This window comes from Salvelinus alpinus, chromosome 11, assembly GCF_045679555.1.
Source record: "Salvelinus alpinus chromosome 11, SLU_Salpinus.1, whole genome shotgun sequence".
Taxonomy (NCBI): Eukaryota; Metazoa; Chordata; class Actinopteri; order Salmoniformes; family Salmonidae; genus Salvelinus; species Salvelinus alpinus.
This window is the reverse complement of record NC_092096.1, coordinates 32707103-32731602: the sequence shown is the minus strand read 5'-3', so window position 1 is coordinate 32731602 and position 24500 is coordinate 32707103. Positions and strand designations below refer to the sequence as shown.

Below are 24500 nucleotides of genomic sequence, written 5' to 3'. Positions count from 1 at the left end.
CATCACTCCTGTGTTCCAATGGCACGTTGTGTTAGCTAATCCAAGTTTATCATTTTATAAGGCTAATTGATCATTAGAAAACCCTTTTGCAATTATGTTATCACAGCTGAAAATTGTTGTTCCGATTTAAAGAAGCAATAAAACTGACCTTCTTTAGACTAGTTGAGTATCTGGAGCATCAGCGTTTGTGGGTTCGATTACAGGCTCAAAATGGCCAGCAACAAAGTACTTTCTTCTGTAACTCGTCAGTCTATTCTTCTTCTGAGGAATGAAGGCTATTCCATGCGAGAAATGACCAAGAAACTGAAGATCTCGTACAACGCTGTGTACTACTCCCCTTCACAGAACAGCGCAAACTGTCTCTAACCAGAATGGAAAGAGTGAGAGGCCCGGTGCACAACTGCGCAAGAGGACAAGTACATTAGCGTGTCTAGTTTTAGAAACAGACACCTCACAAGTCCTCAACTGGCAGCTTCGTTAAATACACTGCTCAAAAAAATAAAGGGAACACTTAAACAACACAATGTAACTCCAAGTCAATCACACTTCTGTGAAATCAAACTGTCCACTTAGGAAGCAACACTGATTGACAATAAATTTCACATGCTGTTGTGCGAATGGAATAGACAACAGGTGGAAATTATAGGCAATTAGCAAGACACCCCCCAATAAAGGAGTGGTTCTGCAGGTGGTGACCACAGACCACTTCTCAGTTCCTATGCTTCCTGGCTGACCTTCAAACCTTCTTGCCACAGCTCGCATTGATGTGCCATCCTGGATGAGCTGCAGTACCTGAGCCACTTGTGTGGGTTGTAGACTCCGTCTCATGCTACCACTAGAGTGAAAGCACCGCCACCAGGAGACAGGCCAGTACATCAGGAGACGTGGAGGAGGCCGTAGGAGGGCAACAACCCAGCAGCAGGACCGCTACCTCCGCCTTTGAGCAGGAGGAGCACTGCCAGAGCCCTGCAAAATGACCTCCAGCAGGCCACAAATGTGCATGTGTCTGCTCAAACGGTCAGAAACAGACTCCATGAGGGTGGTATGAGGGCCCGACGTCCACAGGTGGGGGTTGTGCTTACAGCCCAACACCGTGCAGGACGTTTGGCATTTGCCAGAGAACACCAAGATTGGCACATTCGCCACTGGCGCCCTGTGCTCTTCACAGATGAAAGCAGGTTCACACTGAGCACGTGACAGAGTCTGGAGACGCCGTGGAGAACGTTCTGCTGCCTGCAACATCCTCCAGCATGACCGGTTTGGCGGTGGGTCAGTCATGGTGTGGGGTGGCATTTCTTTGGGGGGCCGCACAGCCCTCCATGGGCTCGCCAGAGGTAGCCTGACTGCCATTAGGTACCGAGATGAGATCCTCAGACCCCTTGTGAGACCATATGCTGGTGCGGTTGGCCCTGGGTTCCTCCTAATGCAAGACAATGCTAGACCTCATGTGGCTGGAGTGTGTCAGCAGTTCCTGCAAGAGGAAGGCATTGATGCTATGGACTGGCCCGCCCGTTCCCCAGACCTGAATCCAATTGAGCACATCTGGGACATCATGTCTCGCTCCATCCACCAACGCCACGTTGCACCACAGACTGTCCAGGAGTTGGCGGATGCTTTAGTCCAGGTCTGGGAGGAGATCCCTCAGGAGACCATCCGCCACCTCATCAGGAGCATGCCCAGGCGTTGTAGGGAGGTCATACAGGCACGTGGAGGCCACACACACTACTGAGCCTCATTTTGACTTGTTTTAAGGACATTACATCAAAGTTGGATCAGCCTGTAGTGTGGTTTTCCACTTTAATTTTGAGTGTGACTCCAAATCCAGACCTCCATGGGTTGATAAATTTGATTTCCATTGATAATTTTTGTGTGATTTTGTTGTCAGCACATTCAACTATGTAAAGAAAAAAGTATTTAATAAGAATATTTCATTCATTCAGATCTAGGATGTGTTATTTTAGTGTTCCCTTTATTTTTTTGAGCAGTGTAGTACCTGCAAAACACCAGCCTCAACCTCAAACGTGAAGAGGCGACTCCGGGATGAAGCTGCCAGTTGAGGACTTGAGGTGTCTGTTTTCTAAAACTAGACACGCTAATGTACTTGTCCTCTTGCGCAGTTGTGCACCGAATATCTACCTATGTAGATATTCCGTTTTAAAAATCAGCTGTTTCCAGCTACAAGAGTCAATTACAACCATAACAATATGTACACTGTATTTCTGATCAATTTGATGTTATTTTAATGGACTAAAAATGTGCTTTTCTTTCAAAAACAAGGACGTTTCTAAGTGACCCAAATGTTTTGAATGGTAGTGTATTTTGTCATGGTAAGCTTCATTACATTGCAGGCTTCTAGGCTCTGTTGTCCAGTACACAGAGACTATTGTTATGACAACCATGTTTATTTGAACAGTGGTTTGTTTTTGTGCAGTGGGTGTGTGCATACCTGCTCTTCCATGATTCTCTATGCAATACTAAAGTGAAAGGCCTCTTTAAAAAAATATTTTTTTAGGTAGAAGTGAAGGAGCCAATGACTTGAGTGTTGTAAAGTGTTTAAAAGCGGTGATATCCCACAGAGACAGAACCAGCAGCAGAGAGGAGATCCATTAGCAATACCTCTGAAACACTATAAGCATCCCTAAACGTGTGTGTGTGGTTGGTCCTCCATGCCATGTATTAATGGAAATCCTAAGAGCCTGTTCTGTTTCGCTGACTCGGCAACATAAATATCCTGGAATGGCACCTGGGAATGTTGGAACCGGAGTGAGACTTTAGTATTCCCCCATCAGCACTCAGGGAGTCAAGGAAAGTCAGCTTGAGTGTCCCGTTCCAGGTGGCTGGCTGAGCACACAGCCACTGACAATTCATCACATGGTCTCTGATAGGTTGAGGGAGAGTGGGGGAGGGAAATAAGAAGAGAGAGTATGATGGAAAGAGAGTATGAATGGGTGGAATGCTACCATACATCAAACACATGGTTTGCAGGTGTTTGATGCCATTTCATTAGCTCCGTTCTCCCCTCAGCAGCCTGTTGTGGTTCCTGTTGACTCTGTCGGTCTTCATAATTTTCCCCTCTAGGGGAAATAATGACCTCCCGTAAAATCTAACTAGCTAGTAGACTACTCTCTCCCTTTCTGACAGCTGTAGAGGCAAATCCGTTCAACCTCCTCCATGCCTGTTATCTACACATGCATTTGCAGCATGTGTTTTTAATTTACAATGAAAAATACATCAAGATAACAAGCTAAAATGAAGTTAGCTAGCTGATGATATTTATCTTAGCCAACCTGACATACTGTATAGCTATCTAGCTAGCACCTCATTGGCCTAAACACAGTGGCCTGCTGTAGCCAGCTAGCTACTAGGCGACATTCTGTTAGCTGTCTGAAAAGCGCCTAAGAAAACACATCACACCGAAGTGTGGTGTGCTGTTTGGCTGCCACAAATGTTTGCTTGCTGACTACACAGTGTGTTTAAGGGACCACCCGCCTGGGCATCTGACTGCTGCCATTTTTGTCCGTTTTGCAAATAATAGCCGCCACTTTGTTCATAAGTGCTAAGTACTCTCGACCCGGCAAACACTTGCATTGTGTCTGTGCCTTAAGGCAGACTCCTTCCCTCAGCTCTGCTTGGTAATATCACCTTTATCAGATGCAGGATGTCCTGCACCCTGGCTTTGTACTCAGTGCCATAAACCAGCACTCTTATCTCTGCTATATAGCCAAGTTAACGTTATTCATTGTATTTATTCCTTGTGTTTTTTAATGGGAGGTAGATCAGCTTTAATATTGCAGATTGTGGCTTTATTCCTTCTGTTACTATTTTTCTACTATTTCTCTTGTTTCTCTGCATTGTTGGGAAGGGCCCGTAAGGAAGCATTTCACTGTTAGTCGACACCTGTTTACGAAGCATGTGACAAATACAATTTAGATTTTTCTCTATCCACCCCAATCACTGCCCAAGACTGATAGCATATCTCAACCTAGTGGCAGAGGACTCATTCTGCCAGGGTGTGTACCTGACTGTCTGATATGGTAACTGCAGTCTATTGTGAAACGTTATTATTATCAAAGGTAATTCTAGGTTACTGTAAGTTTGTTGTGGTGTTATCATTTCATTTATTTATAACAGTAAAGGGGGTTTGTATGGAGGGGAAATGTTACTACTGGGCCCAGTTACTCCATTTCCACTGAAGTTTTCCACTGGTGTTTTACTAAAAAGCCTCAGACTTTTGTGTGTCCACCTTCAGATTACCGTGGTGTTTAACCAAAAACAGCCCGGCTCCTGGGACTCACTGGGCTAAAAACAGCCCGGCTCCTGGGACTCACTGGGCTAAAAACAGCCCGGCTCCTGGGACTCACTGGGCTAAAAACAGCCCGGCTCCTGGGACTCACTGGGCTAAAAACAGCCCGGCTCCTGGGATTCACTGGGCCAAAAACCCTGCGCTTCCTGGGACTCGCTGGGCTAAAAACAGCCTGGCTCCTGGGACTCACTGGGCCAAAAACAGCCCGGCTCCTGGGACTCACTGGGCCATGGCCTCAGTGGATCTGCTCTGACTTGGGGCCAAGGAAGCCCTAGCTATGTAAATACAATTTCCCTAGTATACCATCAGGATGTCTGCATTAGTGTAACACTGGTGTTGCAGTCAAAAAGTAGCACCACCAGAATTCACATAGGTGATGTGTCACTGTCTACGTACCACGTTTCGATTGACTCATATCTAATTCATCTGAGTTTGTTTTAAGCGCGATCTTGCAAATGTCTGTATCGCAAGATAGAGTATTATAATTTTCTTCTTGCTTTTAGGTACGCGTATGTCCGCTTGTTCACGTTGTCTTTTTGGTCTTGTTTCCTTCACTCCTTCTGCTGTGACTGTGCGCCTTTCTATTTACACACCAAGCCCCTCCCCCTCACTCTGCCACTCACAACAACAAAGATGAAAGATCCTCTAACAACAAGGCTATTTGCTTTTGAGATCCTCCACTGGCTGTTTGCATTTGAGGTTTTGTCGAACAGAATCAGTCATATGGACACTGAAACACATTTAGACACTATTTTACTATAAAAGACGACAACCCCTCTAATTGCTTGAAAAGCAGACCCTACTAAAACGGGAGTTTCTGATTCTGGAAAATGAATGCTCAGTTTCTGTCTCACGCAGGTACCGCAAGCAGCATTTTAGCCATAGACTGGTATACCATCTGCCTAGTCTGTGTTTTTTAAATATGCATGAGGATAAAAAAACGATTATATTAGGAATTGGCAACTCGTTCTCATTCTGAGAAATAAGGTAGGCCACTTTATTTCACCATCTGAACAAAGTGGACAGGCTAGTATGCTGTTCAAACAGTTGGAGATGGACAGAAGGGTATGTTCATAACAAATCAACAATTTTAACCTTGTTAGCTAGCAAATTGATCCAAGTTTGCAAGACTTTATATATAAAGTCTTGCTGGCTACTCACTGACACGTAATTATCATAATTATCTATAATGCCAACTACAAAAAGTTGGTCATTATTAGTGAATGTACATTATGCATGGTTCTGGTTAAATTAGTAACAAGTGCATTTCCATAGACTTGAAAGCCAGATCAGTGACTATTGCAAAAAAAACATGTTTAAACAATTTTGATAAAATAATGACATTATTTGTGAGGTTTTTTTGGTTGTTGTGGAAGGCCAGCTTGCCACCAAGATCAGGTACCCGGCCCGCCACAAGAAGTTGCTAGAGCGCGATGGTACAAGGAAATCCAAATCATGGGTCTCCAGGTCACGGCCGGCTCTGACACAGCCGGGGATAGAACCCGGGTCTTGTAGTGATGCCACAAGCACTACAATGCAGTGCCTTAGACCACGGGAGGCCTCTATACACGGTTTACAAAACATTATGAACACCTGTTCTTTCCATGACATAGACTGACCAGGTGAATCCAGGTGAAAGCTATGATCCCTTATTGATGTCACTTGTTAAATCTACTTCAATCAGTGTAGATGAAGGGGAGGAGACAGGTTAAAGAATACTTTTTAAGCCTTGAGACAATTGAGACATGGATTGTGTGTGTGTGTGTGTGCGATTCAGAGGGTGAATGGGTAAGTGCCTTTTGAAGTGCCTTTTAAGAACTGCAACACTGCTGGGTTTTTCATGCTCAACATTTTCCCGTGTATATCAAGAATGTCCTTTGGGTGGTGGACCACGCAGCCAACTTGACACAACTGTGGGAAGCATTGGAGTCAACATGGGCCAGCGTCCCTGTGGAACGCTTTCGACACCTTGTAGACTCCATTCCCTGACGAATTGAGGCTGTTCGGGGGGGGGGGGGCTCAATATTAGGTGTTCTTACTATTGTGTACACTCAGTGTATATTGTGAATCGCCCATATGTTTGAAAAAAATCAAGATATGATTTTTAGGCCATATTGCCCAGCCCTGGACTAATTGCATTGCAAACACAGATGTGTGAACACTGGCCAGGCCACGTGCATGTAGCAACAGACAGGTACTGTCAAATATTCTACCTTCGACCGATTGTTGGTCTCACAAGCTCTTATTGCACAGATTAACCCATTCAACGTATACTACGTGCACTTACACACACACAAAATGCATGAGGACTATATTCTGTGAGATAGACACACACACACACACACACCTACCTGTGCTACATGCTGAAGTTCAGAGCCAAACCTTAAGGAAGTTATGAGCTCCTCTCTTCTGTCACAGTTTACAGTCCACCACAGAGGAGGTCCTCTGAGTACATGTAGAAAACACACCACCACCACCTGGCTGCCACTGAAACAATACGTTCCAATGTCCACACTAGCATACTACTTGAAATGAAGGAATGTATTGTATATGCAATTGTAAGTGGTATTCTAGTATGGATAATTTAGCCAGAGGTACTATTGATAATCTACCACTAGCCATCCCCTCACTTTTATGCTGCCTGCACATCACTTAATGTAGCACGAAGTAGGTCTAAATTAATAAACAGCAGTGCGATAAAGTTGAAAATGTAAATTCCTTCCCGGTCCCTTCCCGCTGCTCATGTCTGTTTAGAAATAACTTGAGTGGTGTTTTAAACGAATGAGAGAGTACATGTAATATGAAAGGCTGGCTGCCTGCATTCCTGCAGCTCTGTGTTTGACTGGTCATCGTGTTTTTGACACCAGAACGTTTTTAAGTGGTCAGGAATGAAGGACAGCTGGTCTACTGAACGGAACACAGTGTCTCATGAGAAAGGGAGAGCGAGACGGGGATGGTAGCAAAGGTGAGATGAGTAAGAGGAGATGTGTGAAGGGGAGAAGGAGAGCGTGCAGAAGAGACGATGAGTAGGCTATTTCCTTCCCATCTGTGTGTTTGGTTTTGGGAGCTGCCTGCCTGCAGGCCTGCCTTCCCTATAGTTGTTGTTTGTATTGTGACTGGGCTTACCGGGCTCTTGGTTTTGTTCCCCGGGATAAATTATTCTCTCTGACTGACGCAGCATTCAACCACAAAGTCTCTCTTCCTTCTTTACTTTGGGAATAATGTCTCTTTCAGTGACTCGTCTCATGCTGTGACAAAGTGAATTCTGTGTGAAGACGACTGTCTGGACAGAGAAGCTCAAATGATGGTTAACATAGTGATTTGTAGAGGTTACATAAGAAGGCTTTTGTCATTCCGCTAAGACAAGCAGCACTGACGTCTTAGCTGAAATCTGAAGAGAAATCATACTGTGTTTGGGAATAATCGCAAGAGCGTTGTGCCAAGAAAGTGTTTGCCTATTAGTGAGGCAGCCTGGATCAAGGCCAGTCCCTTCTGGGTCATGATCCCTCAAGGCCAGGATTAAGGCTCGCACACGTTACACGAATCCAGCGGATCCAGCGTTCGTCTGCCGATTGTTCAGCACGCTTTGTTTAAGGGAACACCCGCATCAGATGTCTGTCTGCCGAAATGTTCATGTGAATCTACAGTACATGTGAAATCTGTGCACGCTCAATTTGCAAATTACATGCAGAGGTGAAGCAGTCTCGGCCAGCAAACGCTGTTGGTGTGTCTGAGCCCTTAGACTGGGGGTACCTAAACCACCGTGTCAACAATAACTGTGTCATGAAGTAACAGTTTGTGGCATTGAGCTCATCTTTTTCTTTACAACAAACTGACAGTAAAGTCGTGATGGGGGGGATCGATAGTTACATATCACGATACTTTTTGGATTAATTTATTTGCACCAAAGAAAATAAGTGATAAACAACAACAAAACAGATATAAATATATAAACTGTGTAGTGTGGTTGGAAGCCCAAGGGCCTTATATACTGTAAAAACCACACCACAAACAAACTATATACAAAACAAAAACAAGTACAAAAATAAAAAAGGTTTGTTAAAACAGATAACAAAACCCACTAATCGTAAATGTACAAATGAACTGATCAGCAATCACAAAACATTATAAACAGTATATGTTTTGTTTAAATGTGTGTGTGTGTGAGAGTTGGGCTATATGGAGGAGATTACTGAGTAGTTTGGTTCATCCCCAGTCTTGCCTTGAAGTTATTGAGGGATGATGATGTTTTGGCAATGTGAAGATAAGAATTCCAGAGTATGGTTCCTCTGTATCTGATAGAGAATTGGCTATGTGAGGTGTGACAGTTGGGAGGGTGAAGGTTATCGCAGTGTCTTGCTATATAGATGGATTTCAGAATTAACCTGGCAGAATCCATTGAAGGGTTTCGGTAAATTGTCTGGGAGGTATGAGTTTCTTAACCTCACTAGGGTATGTGCGTCCCACCTCGTCAACAGCCAGGGAAACTGCAGAGCGCCAAATTCAAAACAACAGAAATCCCATAATTAATATTCCTCAAACATACAAGTATTTTACACCATTTTAAAGATACACTTGTTGTAAATCCAGCCACAGTGTCCGATTTCAAAAAGGCTTTACGACGACAGCACACCAAACGATTATGTTAGGTCAGCACCTATTCACAAAAAAACACAGCTATTTTTCCAGCCAAAGAGAGGAGTCACAAAAAGCAGAAATAGAGATAAAATGAATCACTAACCTTTGATCTTCATCAGATGACACTCATAGGACTTCATGTTACACAATACATGTATGTTTTGTTCGGTAAAGTTCATATTTATATAAAAAAATCAAGAGTTTACATTGGCGCGTTATGTTCAGTAGTTCCAAAACATCCGGTGATTTTGCAGAGAGCCACATCAATTTACAGAAATACTCAAAATAAATATTGCTGAAAGATACAACTGTTATGCATGGAATTTTAGATCCACTTCTCCTTAATGCAACTGCTGTGTCAGATTTTTAAAAAACTTTGCGAAAAAAGCACACCATGCAGTAATCTGAGTACGGCGCTCAGACACAAAACCAAGCCATACAGATATCCGCCATGTTGTGGAGTCAACAGAAGCGAGAAATAGCATTATAAATATTCACTTACCTCTGATGATCTTCATCAGAATGCACTCCCAGGAATCCCAGTTCCACAATAAATGTTTGATTTGTTCGATAAAGTCCATCATTTATGTCCAAATACCTCCTTTTTGTTCGCGCGTTTAGTACACAATCCAAACTCGGGAGGCGCGGGCAAGTCCATGCGAAAGTTCAGACGGAAAGTCATATTACAGTTCGTAGAAACATGTCAAACGAAGGATCGTTTCTATCTTTAGGATGTTTTTATCATAAATCTTCAATAATGTTCCAACCGGAGAATTCCTTTGTCTGTAGAAATGCAACGGAACGCAAGCTAACTCTCACGTGAATGCTCATGGTCAGCTCATGCCACTCTGGCAGACCTCTGACTCATTCAGCTCCCATTCCCCCCTCCTTCACAGTAGAAGCATCAAACAAGGTTCTAAAGACTGTTGACATCTAGTGGAAGCCTTAGGAAGTGCAATATCACCCCATAGACACTGTATATTCGATAGGCAATGACTTGAAAACCTACAGACCTCAGATTTCCCACTTCCTGGTTGGATTTTTTCTCAGGTTTTTGCCTGCCATATGAGTTCTGTTAAACTCAGACATCATTCAAACGTTTTAGAAACGTCAGAGTGTTTTGTATGCAAATATACTAATTATATGCATATTCTAGCTTTTATGGCTGGATAGCAGGCAGTTTAATTTGGGCACGCTTTTCATCCAAAATTCCGAATGCTGCCCCCTACCCTAGTGAAGTTAAACAAAGGTGCAGATCAAATCAAAGTTTATTTGTCACGTGCGCTGAATACAACAAGTAGACCTTACAGTGAAATGCTTACTTACAGGCTCTAAACAATAGTGCAAAAAAGGTATTAGGTGAACAATAGGTAAGTAAAGAAATTAAACAACAGTAAAAAGACAGGCTATATACAGTAGTCAGGCTATAAAAGTAGCGAGGTTGCATACAGACACTGGTTAGTCAGCCTGATTGAGGTAGTATGTACATGTAGATATGGTTGAAGTGACTATGCATATATGATGAACAGAGAGTAGCAGTAGTGTAAAAGAGGGGTTGGTGGGTGGGACACAATGCAGATAGCCCAGTTAGCCACTGTGTGGGGGCACTGGTTGGTCAACCGGTGGATGGAGCCAGGTAATTAGAGGAGGTGGCTAGTCTTGGAAATGTATTTTGTATGATGAGTAATTTGTGTAGATATGAGGCATATGTACAGTCCCGTGTGGCTCAGTTGGTAGAGCATGGCGCTTACAACGGCAGGGTTGTGGGTACCAGTACGGAAATAAATATGAAAATGTATCCATTCACTACTGCTCTGGATAAGAGCGTCTGCTAAATTACTAAAATGTAAATACTAGGGATGCACAGATATTACATTTTTGGCCGATACCGATATCCAATATTTTCCATGCCAAAAAAACGATACAGATTACCAATATAATTTTTTTTTGCTGCCTTTTTAAGCATTCTAGTGCATGGACGCAGTGGTCTAAGACACTGCGTCTCCGTGCAAGAGGCGTCACTACAGTCCCTGGTTTGAATCAAGGCTGTATCGCATCTGGCCGTGATTGGGAGTCCCATAGGGCGGCGCACAATTGGCCCAGCATCGTCCGGGTTTGGTTGGGGTAGGCTGTCATTGTAAGAATTTGTTCTTTAACTGACTACTTAAATGAAGGTTACGCACATACACACACACACACCACACCACACTGACCAAAAAGTTATTTTGTATGCATTTACGAATGTCCCCATTTACCAGTAAAACATAATCAAAACCTATTCCTTTCACTTACTTGCTGTGCTGTTTCGTTGTTCATTTATTCAGTCGTTTCATTTTCAACCAGGATTTCATCATGCATGTCAAGCAGTGAAGTTTCAGCTCTGTCTGTCCGTGGCATCTCTTCCTCGGTGCGCACTGTCATTGTGTCCGTTTCCATCTTGTCCAGCTGTGTATGTAACATTTCACGTAAACCCTGTTTCTTTTCTGCATCGAAGTAGCATTCCTTGTACCTAGCATCGAGCATGGTGGCGACACAGTAAAGAGGCTTAGAGAGAATGCCACCGAATCGCTTGTTCACAGCCTCGAGTAGTTTTGTAAGTTTTAACTCCACGGTCTGCGTTGGCAGTTTCATTGAGCAGGCATTTCAATGCCATGACAGAGGGTATCACGTCTGCTGCAGACGCAGTTGAGCTTATTTCTCGAGTCAGTTGTTCGAATGGAACTAGGAGTGTTCATGGTTCAAACATGTTCTCAAATGCCATTGAAATGGCAGCAGCTGTATGAGAACCAGCACATTTTTGAGCATGCAGTACGGCTTTCTTCAGTTCGAAATCAAATTTTATTTTTCACATACACATGGTTAGCAGATCTTGTTGTGAGTGTAGCGAAATGCTTATGCTTCTAGATCCGACAATGCAGCAGTATTTAACAGGTAATATCAACATTTTCGCAACAAAACCAAATGCACACAATCTAGTAAAGGAATGGGATGAGAATATAGAAATATATGGATGAGCAGTGACAGAGCGGCTAAGATGCAATAGTATAGAATACATAGTGTAGGATACAGTATATACATGAGATGAGTAATTCGAGATATGTAAACATTCTTAAAGTGGTGTTATTAAAGTGACTAGTGTTCCATTTATTAAAGTGGCCAATGATATCAAGTCTAAGTAGGCAGCCGCCTCTCTGTGCTAGTAATGGCTGTTTAACAATTTGATGGCCTTGAGAAAGAAGCTGTTCTTCAATCTCTCGGTCCCAGGTTTGATGCACCTGTACTGACTTCGCCTTCTGGATGGTAGGCAGTGGCTCGGGTGGTTGTCCTTAATGATATTTTTGGCCCTCCTGTGACATCAGGTGCTGTAGGTGTCCTGGAGGGCAGGTAGTTTGCCCCCGGTGATGCGTTGTGCAGAACGCACCACCCTCTGGAAAGCCATGTGGTTGAGGGCGGTGCAGTTGCCGTTCCAGGCGGTGATACAGCCCGACAGGATGCTCTCAATTGTGCACCTGTAATAGTTAGTGAGGGTTTTCGGTGACAAGCCACATTTCCCCCCCCCAGCCTCCTGAGGTTGAACAGGCACTATTGCGCCTTCTTCACCACACTGTCTGTGTGCGTGGACCATTTCAGTTTGTTGGTGATATGTACACAGAGGAACTTTCCACCTTCTCTATTGCTGTCCCGTCGATGTGGATAGGGGGGTGCTCCCTTTGCTGTTTCCTGAAGTCCACGATCATCTCTTATTTTGCTGACATTGAGTGATAGGTTATTTTCCTGACACAACACTCCGAGAGCCCTCACCACCTCCCTGTAGGCTGTCTCGTCGTTGTTGGTAATCAGGCCTACCACTGTTTTGTTGTCTGTAAACTTGATGATTGAGTTGGAGGTGTGCATGCCACGCAGTCGTGGGTGAACAGGGAGTACAGGAGGGGGCTGAGAACGCACACTTGTGGGGCCCCAGTGTTGAGGATCAGCGGAGTAGAGATGTTGTTTCCTAACTTCACCACCTGGGGGTGGCCCGTCAGGAAGTCCAGGACCCAATTGAACAGGGTGGGTTTGAGACCCAGGGTCACAAACGGGGCGGTAGTCATTTAGTTCAGTTACCTTTGCTTTCTTGGGAACAGGAACAATGGGTGCCATCTTGAAGCATGTGGAGACAGCGGCCTGGGATAGGGATTGATTGAATGTGTCCGTAAACACACCAGCCAGCTGGTCTACGTGTGCTCTGAGGACGCAGCTAGGGATGTCTTCTGGGCCGGCAGCCTTGAGAGGATTAACACTTTTAAATGTTTTACTCACGTCGGCCACTGGGAAGGAGAGCCCACAGTCTTTGGTAGTGGGTTGCATCGGTGGCACTGTATTAGCCTCAAAGCGGGCAAAGAAGGTGTTTAGTTTGTCTGGAAGCAAGACGTCAACGTCCGCGACAGGGCTGGTTTTCTGTTTGTAATCCGTGATTGTCTGTAGACCCTGCCACATACGTCTCGTGTTTGAGCTGTTGAATTGCGACTCGACCATGTCTCTATACTGACACTTTGATTGTTTGATTGCCTTACGGAGGGAATAACTACACTGTTTGTATTCGGCCATATTCCCAGTCGCCTTGCCATGATTAAATGCGGTGGACCGTGCTTTCAGTTTAGTGCGAATGCTGCCATCCATTCACGGTTTCTGGTTAGGGAAGGTTTTAATAGTCAGTGGGTACAACATCTCCTATACGTTTCCTTATGAACTCGCTCACCGAGTCAGCGTATACGTCAGTGTTGTTCTCTGAGGCTACCTGGAACAAATCCCAGTCCATGTGATTGCTTCAATCTTGAAGCGTGGAATCCGATTGGTCAGACAAGCGTTGGAGAGACCTAAGCACGGGCACTTCCTGTTTTAATTTCTGCCTATAGGAAGGGAGCAACAAGATGGAGTCATGGTCAGATTTGCCAAATGGAGGGCGGGGGAGGGCTTTGCAGGGGAGGGCCTCGCAGAAGTTAGAGTAGCAATGGTGGAGTGTGTTACTCGTCCGTGTTCTACCTTCGATATGCTGATAGACTTTAGCTTTGTTAAAATCCCCAGCTCCAATAAATGCAGTCTCAGGATATAGGGTTTCCAGTTTGCATCAAGTCCAGTGAAGTTCCTTGAGGGCCGTCTTTGTATTTGCTTGAGGGGGGATATACACGGCTGTGACAATAACCAAGGAGAGTTCTCTTGGGAGATAATACGGTCGGCATTTGATTGTGAGGAATTCTAGGTCAGGTGAACAAAATTACTTGAGTTCCTGTATGTTGTTACGATTACACCATTATTCGTTTGTCATTAAACATACAGCCCCATTCTTATTCTTACCGGAGAGATTTTTATTCCTGTCGGCGCGTTGCACTGAAAATCACGTTGGCTATACCGACTCCGACAGCCTATCCCAAGCTAGCCATGTTTCCGCGAAACAGAGTATGTTACAATCCCGGACATCTCTTTGGAAAGCAACTCTTGCCCTGATTTCATCGACTTTGTTAACTAGGGACTGGACATTAGCGAGTAATATACTCTGAAGCGGTGGGTGGTGTGCGCGCCTCAGAAGCCTCACTAGAAGATCGCTCCGGGTCCCTCTTCTCTGGCGGCATTGTTTTGGGTCGGCCTCTGGAATCAGTTCAAATGCCCTGGGAGGTGCAGACAAAGGATCCGCTTCGGGAATGTCGTATTCCTAGTCGTAGTGCTGGTAAGTTGACGTCTCTCTGATATCCAATAGTTCTTCCCTGCTGTATGTCGGGAAGTATTTCTTAACAATTTAAGAAATAATACATAAACAAAATAATGCACAGTTTCCTACGGACTAGAACTGAAGCTGCCATCTCTATTGGTGCCAAATCCTCGTTGACTCATAATGCTCATGGGGCTGACATCGCTGGTCCAATGTCAGTCGTGACGCTAATAGATGTGGATGTGTGTTTCAACAATACTGTGTAACTCTGGTAGGGCAACATCTGAAAAATAGTGTGTTACCCGGGGATCGACCAGTCGGCGAAAGCCAACATCATCCACGACAGAGCACGGTTGATTGTCAAGGGCAATGAATTCCATTATCTTGGCGTTAATGGATTTCGCCTTTGAGTTGTCTTGCTGAAATGTTCTTACTCTTTCAAATGACTGCTCGACTTGAACTTGTTTAGTTGTTGGAAGTGTGCGTTTAGTATTTTTCTGCTTTTGTTCTGTGTAGCGCTGTATTTTTTTGTGGCATCATTACGTCATCTACTTACGTTATAAAGGTATGCACGTCAGCTTTGACATCGGTTTTGCACATCGGAGTTAAACTAGACATCGGACCGATGCCGACGTTGGCATTTTTATCTAATATCAGCCTATTCCAATACGCTCACCGATTTTATGTTGTGCATCCCTATTAAATACTGGCCCAGACAATATTACAGTAAATTAGATCTGGGTAAATTAAGCTATAGTAAAGAGGTAGGAAGCAATTCTGATGATCCCAACAGATTTCATCACTTTGCTGTAGACAAATTGAATATGATCTTTCAGGATAACTTTTCATCAATTAGAACTGAGGTATCTAGTGGATGTAACTTATTCCATTTTATTCCCACCAATTGAGATTCTGGCTTTTTAAAATTATTGTATACATTTTCTTTATACAAGATTTCTTATTCTTAATAGTGAATACTATAAAGTTAGATTTAAAAAAATAAATATTTTTTTACATTTAAAGATAAACAAATTATCTGGAACCATTCAGGAAATGTTGCCGTGCCTGAGTTGGCTTCATGAATTATTGAATCAAAATTCTTATGTGATAAAATCAAATTGGTATCACCAGTGAAGAGAATGGGAAGTACGGTAGAAGACACATCAGCAAGGTCATTAATATAGATTAGGAATAACAAAGGTCCAATTTTCAAACCCTGTGTGACACCACAGGATATCTTGGCCCTGGGAGATGCACAGCTATTTGCGTAAACAAATTATTCTCGATCATAAACATAACTATATAACCAATTATATGTATAATCATGAAAAATGTAATGCAATTTAGGAAGTAATTTTTCATGATCAACCATGTCAAATGCTTTGGCTAAATCTAGAAAGATGACGAGCCTGTTAATTGTTAAGGGCTGTAAATATTTTATCCACAAGATGCAGAAGAGACATATCTTTGGAATAGTTTTTACGAAAACCATATTGATCCTCATAGAATACAGTGTTGATTTGAAATGTTTCAACATTCTCTTATACACCAATTTTTCTAGGATTTTGGGTGATAATTTGTAAAAGATCTTGGATCCCCAGATTTATAGAGTGGGAAAACTTTGCCAATTATCAAATCTTTAGGAACAATACCAGTTTGCGTAGATTTGGTGAAGGTATAAGTTGGAGCCTCAGTGATCAAGGAAGACATGGATTTCACCAAAGAGGCACCCACATTCACAAAGTGATTCAAGTAACATGAAATAACATCAGAATCACTATAGGTCTTATTTCCAACAATACATTTAGATGGGATAGTTGTAGATGCCTTTTTCTTATTCAACAGTTGATTGATGATTTTCCAAGTTGACTAAATATTATTTAAGGATTCTTTGAATTTGTTAGTAAAATATATATTTTGGGGGGATATCTAAAGTAGGTGAGTACATTTGTTCATATATATTTGTAATTTGCAGAATTCAGGGGAGGGATTTGTGTGAAACTTTTTATACAACTAAGTTTTTTTTTTTTTACTGAGGATTTTTTGAGACAGGTTCTGGAAACCTTCGTATTACAACCATTCTGCTGCTCTCTTACGTGGTTTAACTAAGGGAAAGCAGTGGTGAAATGAAAGATGTGAGAAACGTCTGGTAAGCAGACTCCACATCGGCCTGATTTATAAACATTTTCCTATGAAATATCATCAATCAACATCTTAAAGCGCTCACAATTACTTGAGTTAAATATTCTACATGTAATGCTTCTAATCATTCCCATCTGTTCATTTCCAGTTGCCAACGAGAAGTGGAAAATTGGAAAGTAGTCAGAAATATCAGTATGAAGTATACCTGTTAGCCACTTCTGGTAAATTTCAGGAATTTAAATCTGAATCAACACAATCATATTTCCCATTCGCTTCATTAATATCTAATGGGTTAAGGATCATGTTATCAGGGTTGATATCCTGCCCAACTAGGAGAGAGACAGAAGTGCATGTCTCATGTCCAATACAACCATACATTTGTGTTAGTTTTATCAATAGGGGTGCACTTCCTATGGAATGCACATGACACAGTCCACATAACACCACTGATGACTTCAGAGGGTTATGACATTTAGAGCAGTGTCTGTTTTTGGTCATGACATTAACTGAAACACATGAACAAAGTAGAGTAAATATGTGTGTGTGTGTATTTGTGGGTGGGTGTGTGTGTGTATAGGTGCTTGTCAAATCAGTGGACTATAGCTGACTCGGAAGTATCAATTTGTAAAAATAAGCATTAGCGCTAATCGGCTGTAGCGGCGCCAGGGTACCGCCTCTTTAATTTTTTATTATTATTTTATTTTAAATGTTTTACATCTCTAGGGTAGGGGGCAGCATTTGGAATTTTGGATGAAAAGCATGCCCAAATTAAACTGCCTGCTTCTCGGGCCCAGAATATATGATATGCATATAACTGGTAGATTTGAATAGAAAACACTCCAAAGTTTCCAAAGTTTAAAATAGTGTCTGTGAGTATAACAGAACTGATTTGGCAGGCGAAAACCTGAGAAAAATCCATTCAAGAAGTAGGATTTTGTTTTGTAGTATTCTATTCAATGCCATTACAGTATCCATTGACTTAGGACTCAAATTGCAGTTCCTATGCCTTCCACTAGATGTCAAGTCTTTAGAAATTGTTTCAGGCTTGTATTCTGAAAAATGAGGGAGTAAGAGCAGTCTGAATGAGTGGACCCTGCCCTGTCACAGTGCTTTTTTCATGCTCGCGACCGAGAGAGTGCCTTTCATGTTTACCTTTTATATTGACAACGTTATTGTCCGGTTGAAATATTATCGATTATTTAGGCTAAAAACAACCTGAGGATTGAATATAAACATCGTTTGACATGTTTCTATGAACTTTACGGATACAATTTGGATTTTTTGTCTGCCTGTTGTGACTGCGTTTGAGCCTGTGGATTACTGAAGAAAACACGCAAACAAAACTGAGGTTTTTGTATATAGCGAGACTTTATTGAACAAAAGGAACATTTATTGAGTAAATGAATGTCTTCTGAGTGCAACCATATGAAGATCATCAAAGGTAAGGGATTAATTTTATCTCTATTTCTGACTTGTGTAACTCTTCTACTTGGCTGGTTACTGTTTGTAATGATTTGTCTACTGGGCTATGTTATCAAATAATCGTAATGTATGCTTTCGCTGTAAAGCCTTTTTTAAATCTGACACCGTGGTTGGATTCACAAGAAGTTAATCTTTAAACCTATGTAAAATATGTTTTGTTTTCTGAATTTTTATAATGAGTATTTCTGTATTTGAATTTGGCCCTGCAGTTTCACTGGCTGTTGTAGAGGTGGGACGCTAACGTCTCACGTACCCTAGAGAGGTACAGTGAGTTAAAATATTTTCAGCACTTTAGTTTCCAACTCATCTCATGCGCTCTTGTCTCTGTGCAGCAATATAGTGAGAAATATGTTTGGAACATGAAGTCGCAGTATCGAATTGCAATACATATAGCATTGTGAGAATCGCAATACATATCGTACCGGCACCTAAGTATTGTAATAATATCGTATGGTGAGGTCCCTGGCAATCCCCAGCCCTACAGTAGTGGACTAGGCCCTGACAGATAACTCGGCTCTCTGATCAAGAGTTCCGACCTGACCTTTGTCACCCTATTTCCTCTCTCTTTTTCTAGGGGGCAGTGAGGGCCAAGGTCACATTCTCCAGCGCTTTCCTGAGAAAGACTGGGAGGACAATCCTTTTCCACAAGGCATCGAACTGGTATGTAACTAACATAACTCACACACAAACAAATGCACAATAGCCTACATTTTTACCCGATGCTACATGCATCATCCGTACCTGAAGAAAGGCTGCATCGTGAAGGGATCAACATAACCCTGAATAATTTACTGTTAATGTGTATTTAATGTCTCCCAAATAACCCTTATTCCAGTATTGATTACCTCATTATAATATGTTTTGCTCGAGTCAGTATTGAAGAATTCCTAAATGTTCATTGTTTTACAAGATGAATGCCTACAGAACAATGGTTATTCCTTGGTTTGCTTCTAGCCTATTTCTCACCCCGATCCAAAATAAGGGTGTAAGGTTAATCATTTCTGACACGTGGAACGTTTTCTTAACTTGGTGTAGCCTAGCAGTGGAAAATAACTAAATGATAGGCTAGAGATCAGAGGTGAGTCACAGAGATGCAGAGTAGGGACATGTGACATACCACACTGGGTTACGGCCCACTAATACTGTATGTTCCTCTCCCGTCATCGCTCTCTCTCGTGCTTCCTCATCTATCTCTCCCTCCTCTCCTTCTATCCCTTTCACCTCATTCCCTTTTCCCTCCTCCTTCCCTTCTTTCTCGACCCCTGCGCCCATTGACTCATTTTCTGTCGATCTCACTCTCTCCCTCCTCCTCTTTCTCACCATCTCCTTTTCTCTCTCAGTTCTGTCAGCCTAACGGATGGCAGTTAGTTCCAGAGAGGGAGCGTCCGTCGTTCTTTGTGTCGGTTCTGACCGACATCAACTCAGAACGTCACTACTGTGCCTGTTTCACGTTCTGGGAGGGCCTGGACAACCCACAGGTGAGAGACTGGAGGAGAAAGAGAAGATTCCCCCTGGCCACACTACTCCTCACACACTGAACCAATGTCATTATGAACCAATAACAGTATCCTTATAGCTGTACTGTATATCAAGTGTTTATCCCTACATTTTACGCTGCCAACAAAGTTGTGGAAATGAGACGATCTGATCATATGAGAAACAGATAACGATGTATAAATGTTCCAAGCAGTACGTGACGTCTGATATGACATTTGATCTTTAATGATACATCTATAGAACATTTGCACAAGGTAGGCTACGTTCTGTACACTGTATGATATTCTGTCTCTTTCTGTGTGTGTAGCTACAGAAAGCTGAGGCCAGTGAGGTGGATGAGGACGAAGTCCCAGGGCTGGTCCAGCCGGCCCAGGTCTTTGCCCCCAAGAGCCTGGTGCTGGTGTCCCGTCTGGACCACACAGAGGTCTTCAGGGTACAACGCACCTCAAACCAATACTGCATGTCCCTGTCCGATACTCCCATTGCACTTCTCATCTCTGTTTCTTGTTACTACGAAGTGTGTTTGAGACAAATCTAGGCTTGATTTGGCTGTATTTTGTTTTAAGTATGTGTTATTCACCCACAAACCTCATTTGTCATTTCACTACAAGTCAAGGAAAGGTTGTTCTTGTCTTCTGACTGGGTGCCTCCCCTGTGCAGAACTGTTTGGGGCTCATCTACACCGTGCACGTGGACAGCCTCAGTGTTCCCTTGGAAACAGTGATCGGAAACCTCCTCACCTGCGTCATCCCCGTCGCTGGTGGTTCTCAGGTAAACACACCTTCTGCATGCATACCGACTTGTACATATTCTCCTGGGCTGTGCAACCCTCCAAACCAGCTCGCCTATTAGCTTGTTAGCCCCATCCAACCTGCTAGCATATTAGCTTAGCATGTTTGCCGATGCAGACTGCTAGCACATTAGCTTAATCAACTGGTTAGCGTTGTAGCTTAGCATTAGCGGGTGTGCTATGCTAACCCACAGTGCCGAGTCAATGCCGGGTCCTCAGCACAGAGGAGATGCCCCGCATAGTAACCTACACACCACAGAAGGTTGGCGGCACCTTCATTTGGGAGGCCATGCTTGTGGTAATGGCTTGAGCGGAATTAGCGGAATGGTATCAAACACATGTTTTCCATGTGTTTGATGCCATTCCATTTGCTCCGTTCCAGCCATTATTATGAGCCGTCCTCCCCTCAGCAGGCTCCACGGCTACACACTATGTATAGGAATATCTACTTTGCTCTTGTATTCGCCCTATGTGCACAATTTAAACGTACTGTTTGTCTCAAACTAATTCAATGATGCTACAGCATGAAGCAATTTAACATACAGTACTACTAGTATATTGGGCCTATACGTACATTTCTGTACATTTTGTTCCCTTGTGTAACATGCCATTGAACCCCGCTGTACATTGGTTCCTCCTGTGTGTTACAGATAAATGAGTCCCCAGTATGTAGTTTAAATCTTTCGGTTCCTCAGGCCCTAGCCTGTGACTGGCTACTGGGCTGCTTTCAGGACCAGGTAACATCACCTTCCGGCAGCTTCTTACCAATCCGCTTGCCTCATTGTGATTTTTATCTATTTAGATTAACATGAAGATTCTAAAAAGTCTGTTTTGTATTTCCTGTAATCATCTCAAACCATGCTGATTAATATTCACTCAGTGGTTTGCAGTTTGCACTAATCTGCTTTTGTGGGTTTTGTGGCTTAACAATACTGCATATTCCATGCTACATTAACCAGTCAGTCATTTTGATAATTTGAGACCTTTTATAAATGAATGAATTGTTTTGATTCTGTGTGCCGTTGTTTGTCGTGGATCGATCTGACGTGTTCACCATTGTTGATCTGTTATAGAAGTGCGTAGACTTTTCACTTGATGAGGAACACACACACACACACACACACTGGTTCTCTGAGGGTGACCATATGGGGCACCAGATGGCCTCATAGCAGGCAGTGCTGTGGTCTGAATGAGAGAGGACTAAACAGCGTTAACACAGACACATACACGCACAGATCTTGCAAACAAAAACAAACATACACTTGACTTACACGTACTCAGAGACCTTCATGCATTGGATAGTATAGCACAGAGCGTTCTGTAATAAACTCAGCAAAAAAAAAAACGTCCCTTTTTCAGGTCCCTGTCTTTCAAAGATAATTAGTAAAAATCCAAATAGCTTCACAGATCTTCATTGTAAAGGGTTTAAACGCTGTTTCCCATGCTTGTTCAATGAACCATAAACAATTAATGAACATGTACCTGTGGAACGGTCGTTAAGACACTAACAGCTTTCAGACGGTAGGCAATTAAGGTCACAGTTATGAACATTTAGGACACTAAAGAGGCCTTTCTGCTGACTCTGAAAAACACCAAAAGAAAGATGCCCCTGCTCATCTGCGTGAACGTGCCTTAGGCATGCTGCAAGGAGGCATGAGGACTGCAGATGTGGCCAGGGCAATAAATTGCAATGTCCGTACTGTGAGACCCCTAAGACAGCGCTACAGGGAGACAGGACGGACAGCTGATCGTCCTCGCAGTGGCAGACCACGTGTAACAACACCTGCACAGGATCGGCACATCCGAACATCACACCTGCGGGACAGGTACAGGATGGCAACAACAACTGCCCGAGTTACACCAGGAACGCACAATCCCTCCATCAGTGCTCAGACTGTCCGCAATAGGCTGAGAGAGGCTGGACTGAGGGCTTGTAGGCCTGTTGTAAGGCAGGTCCTCACCAGACATAACCTGCAACTACGTTGCCTATGGGCACAAACCCACCGTCGCTGGACCAGACAGAACTGGCAAGATGTGCCTCTTCACTGACGAGTCGCGGTTTTGTCTCACCAGGGGTGATGGTCGGATTCGCGTTTATCGTCGAAGGAATGAGCGTTACATTGAGGCCTGTACTCTGGAGCGGGATCGATTTGGAGGTGGAGGGTCCATCATGGTCTGGGGCGGTGTGTCACAGCATCATCGGACTGAGCTTGTTGTCATTGCAGGCAATCTCAACACTGTGCGTTACAAGGAAGACATCCTCCCTCATGTGATACCCTTCCTGCAGGCTCATCCTGACATGACCCTCCAGCATGACAATGCCACCAGCCATACTGCTCGTTCTGTGCGTGAATTCCTGCAAGACAGGAATGTGAGTGTTCTGCCATTGCCAGCGAAGAGCCCGGATCTCAATCCCATTGAGCACATCTGGGACCTGTTGGTTCGGAGGGTGAGGGCTAGGGCCATTCCCCCCAGAAATGTCCGGGAACTTGCAGGTGCCTTGGTAGAAGAGTGGGGTAACATATCACAGCAAGAACTGGGAAATCTGGTGTAGTCCATGAGGAGGAGATGCACTGCAGTACTAAATGCAGCTGGTGGCCACACCAGATAATGACTGTTACTTTTGATTTTGACCCCCCCTTTGTTTGGGACACAGTATTCAATTTCTGTTAGTCACATGTCTGTGGAACTTGTTCAGTTTGTCTCAGGTGTTGAATCTTGTTATGTTCATACAAATATTTACATGTTAAGTTTGCTGAAAATAAAGGGCAGTTGACAGTGAGAGGACGTTCCTTTTTTTTGTTGAGCTTATAACAGTACATAAAGCTATGCAATGTGTTTGTTACGGTGTAATAGCAGGTTTGATACTATCAAATGTCAAACTTCTAATCACACATGCCTTTTTATTAGACTCAGGTCTGGACTTGCTCGGACTCTCCCCAGTCATGCAACATCAACCACTGTCATCCCAACATGCATTGCAACATATCCACTTTACTACTGGGACTGGCAATCATCTCAACTGTCAGATACGCACTCCTGACATACAGAGTAGCAACCTTTAGCCCCAATACTGTACACTGGAATATATACGAGTCTGATATGGAACCTCCCTGAATGTTTGTGTGTGCGCACGTCTGCCCATCTGTATGAGTGATTGAATAGATAATTGTAAATGACTGTCTGTCTAGTCTCCACAATGTCTTCCTGTTAACCAGCCCAAGGACGTTCTGTCAATGGGCCAAGCTCCATAAATAACTTAATTTCCTGAAATATTAACTGTAAAACATTAACTAAGCAAATGTCCCTTTTTAAAGTAACTTTACTGAAAATGTACAATGTTACACAAGTATAACATTTCAGTCCTCAGTTATTTCACCCCGTGGTCACGAACACATCGTCTGACTAATTCACATGTTGGATGTACAGTTGAAGTCGGAAGTTTACATACACCTTAGCCAAATGCATTTAAACTCAGTTTTTCACAATTCCTGACATGTAATCCTAGTAAAAATTCCCTGTCTTAGGTTAGTTAGGATCACCACTTTATTTTAAAGAAGTGAAATGTCAGAGTAATAGTAGAGTGATTTATTTCAGCTCTTATTTCTTTCATCACATTGCCTTTAAATTGTTTGACTTGGGTCAAACGTTTCGGGTAGCCTTCCACAAGCCTCCCACAATAAGTTGGGTGAATTTTGGCCCGTTCCTCCTGACAGAGCTGGTGTAACTGAGTCAGGTTTGTAGGCCTCCTTGCTCGCACACGCTTTTTCAGTTCTGCCCACAAATTTTCTATAGGATTGACGTCAGGGCTTTGTGATGGCCACTCCAATACCTTGACTTTGTTGTCCTTAAGCCATTTTGTCACAACTTTGGAAGTATGCTTGGGGTCATTGTCCATTTGCGACCAAGCTTTAACTTCCTGACTGATGTCTTGAGATGTTGCTTCAGTAAATCCACATAAT

At 43.2% G+C, this 24500-nt stretch overlaps 1 protein-coding gene across 9 annotated transcripts in view; it reads left to right on the top strand.

The window, feature by feature from the left end:
* sbf1 (SET binding factor 1) overlaps positions 1-24500 on the top strand; it is an 81707-nt gene that overhangs the window by 18121 nt on the left and 39086 nt on the right. For 6 of the 9 annotated variants that reach the window (XM_071332578.1, XM_071332577.1, XM_071332575.1 and 3 more), the window contains exons 2-6: positions 18826-18911; positions 19592-19729; positions 20056-20181; positions 20409-20519; positions 21189-21275. In XM_071332578.1, the coding sequence (XP_071188679.1) occupies positions 18826-18911; positions 19592-19729; positions 20056-20181; positions 20409-20519; positions 21189-21275 (548 nt within the window). The remainder of the gene's footprint in view (positions 1-18825; positions 18912-19591; positions 19730-20055; positions 20182-20408; positions 20520-21188; positions 21276-24500) is intronic. The other 3 variants (XM_071332582.1, XM_071332580.1, XM_071332583.1) reach the window with 1 other exon arrangement.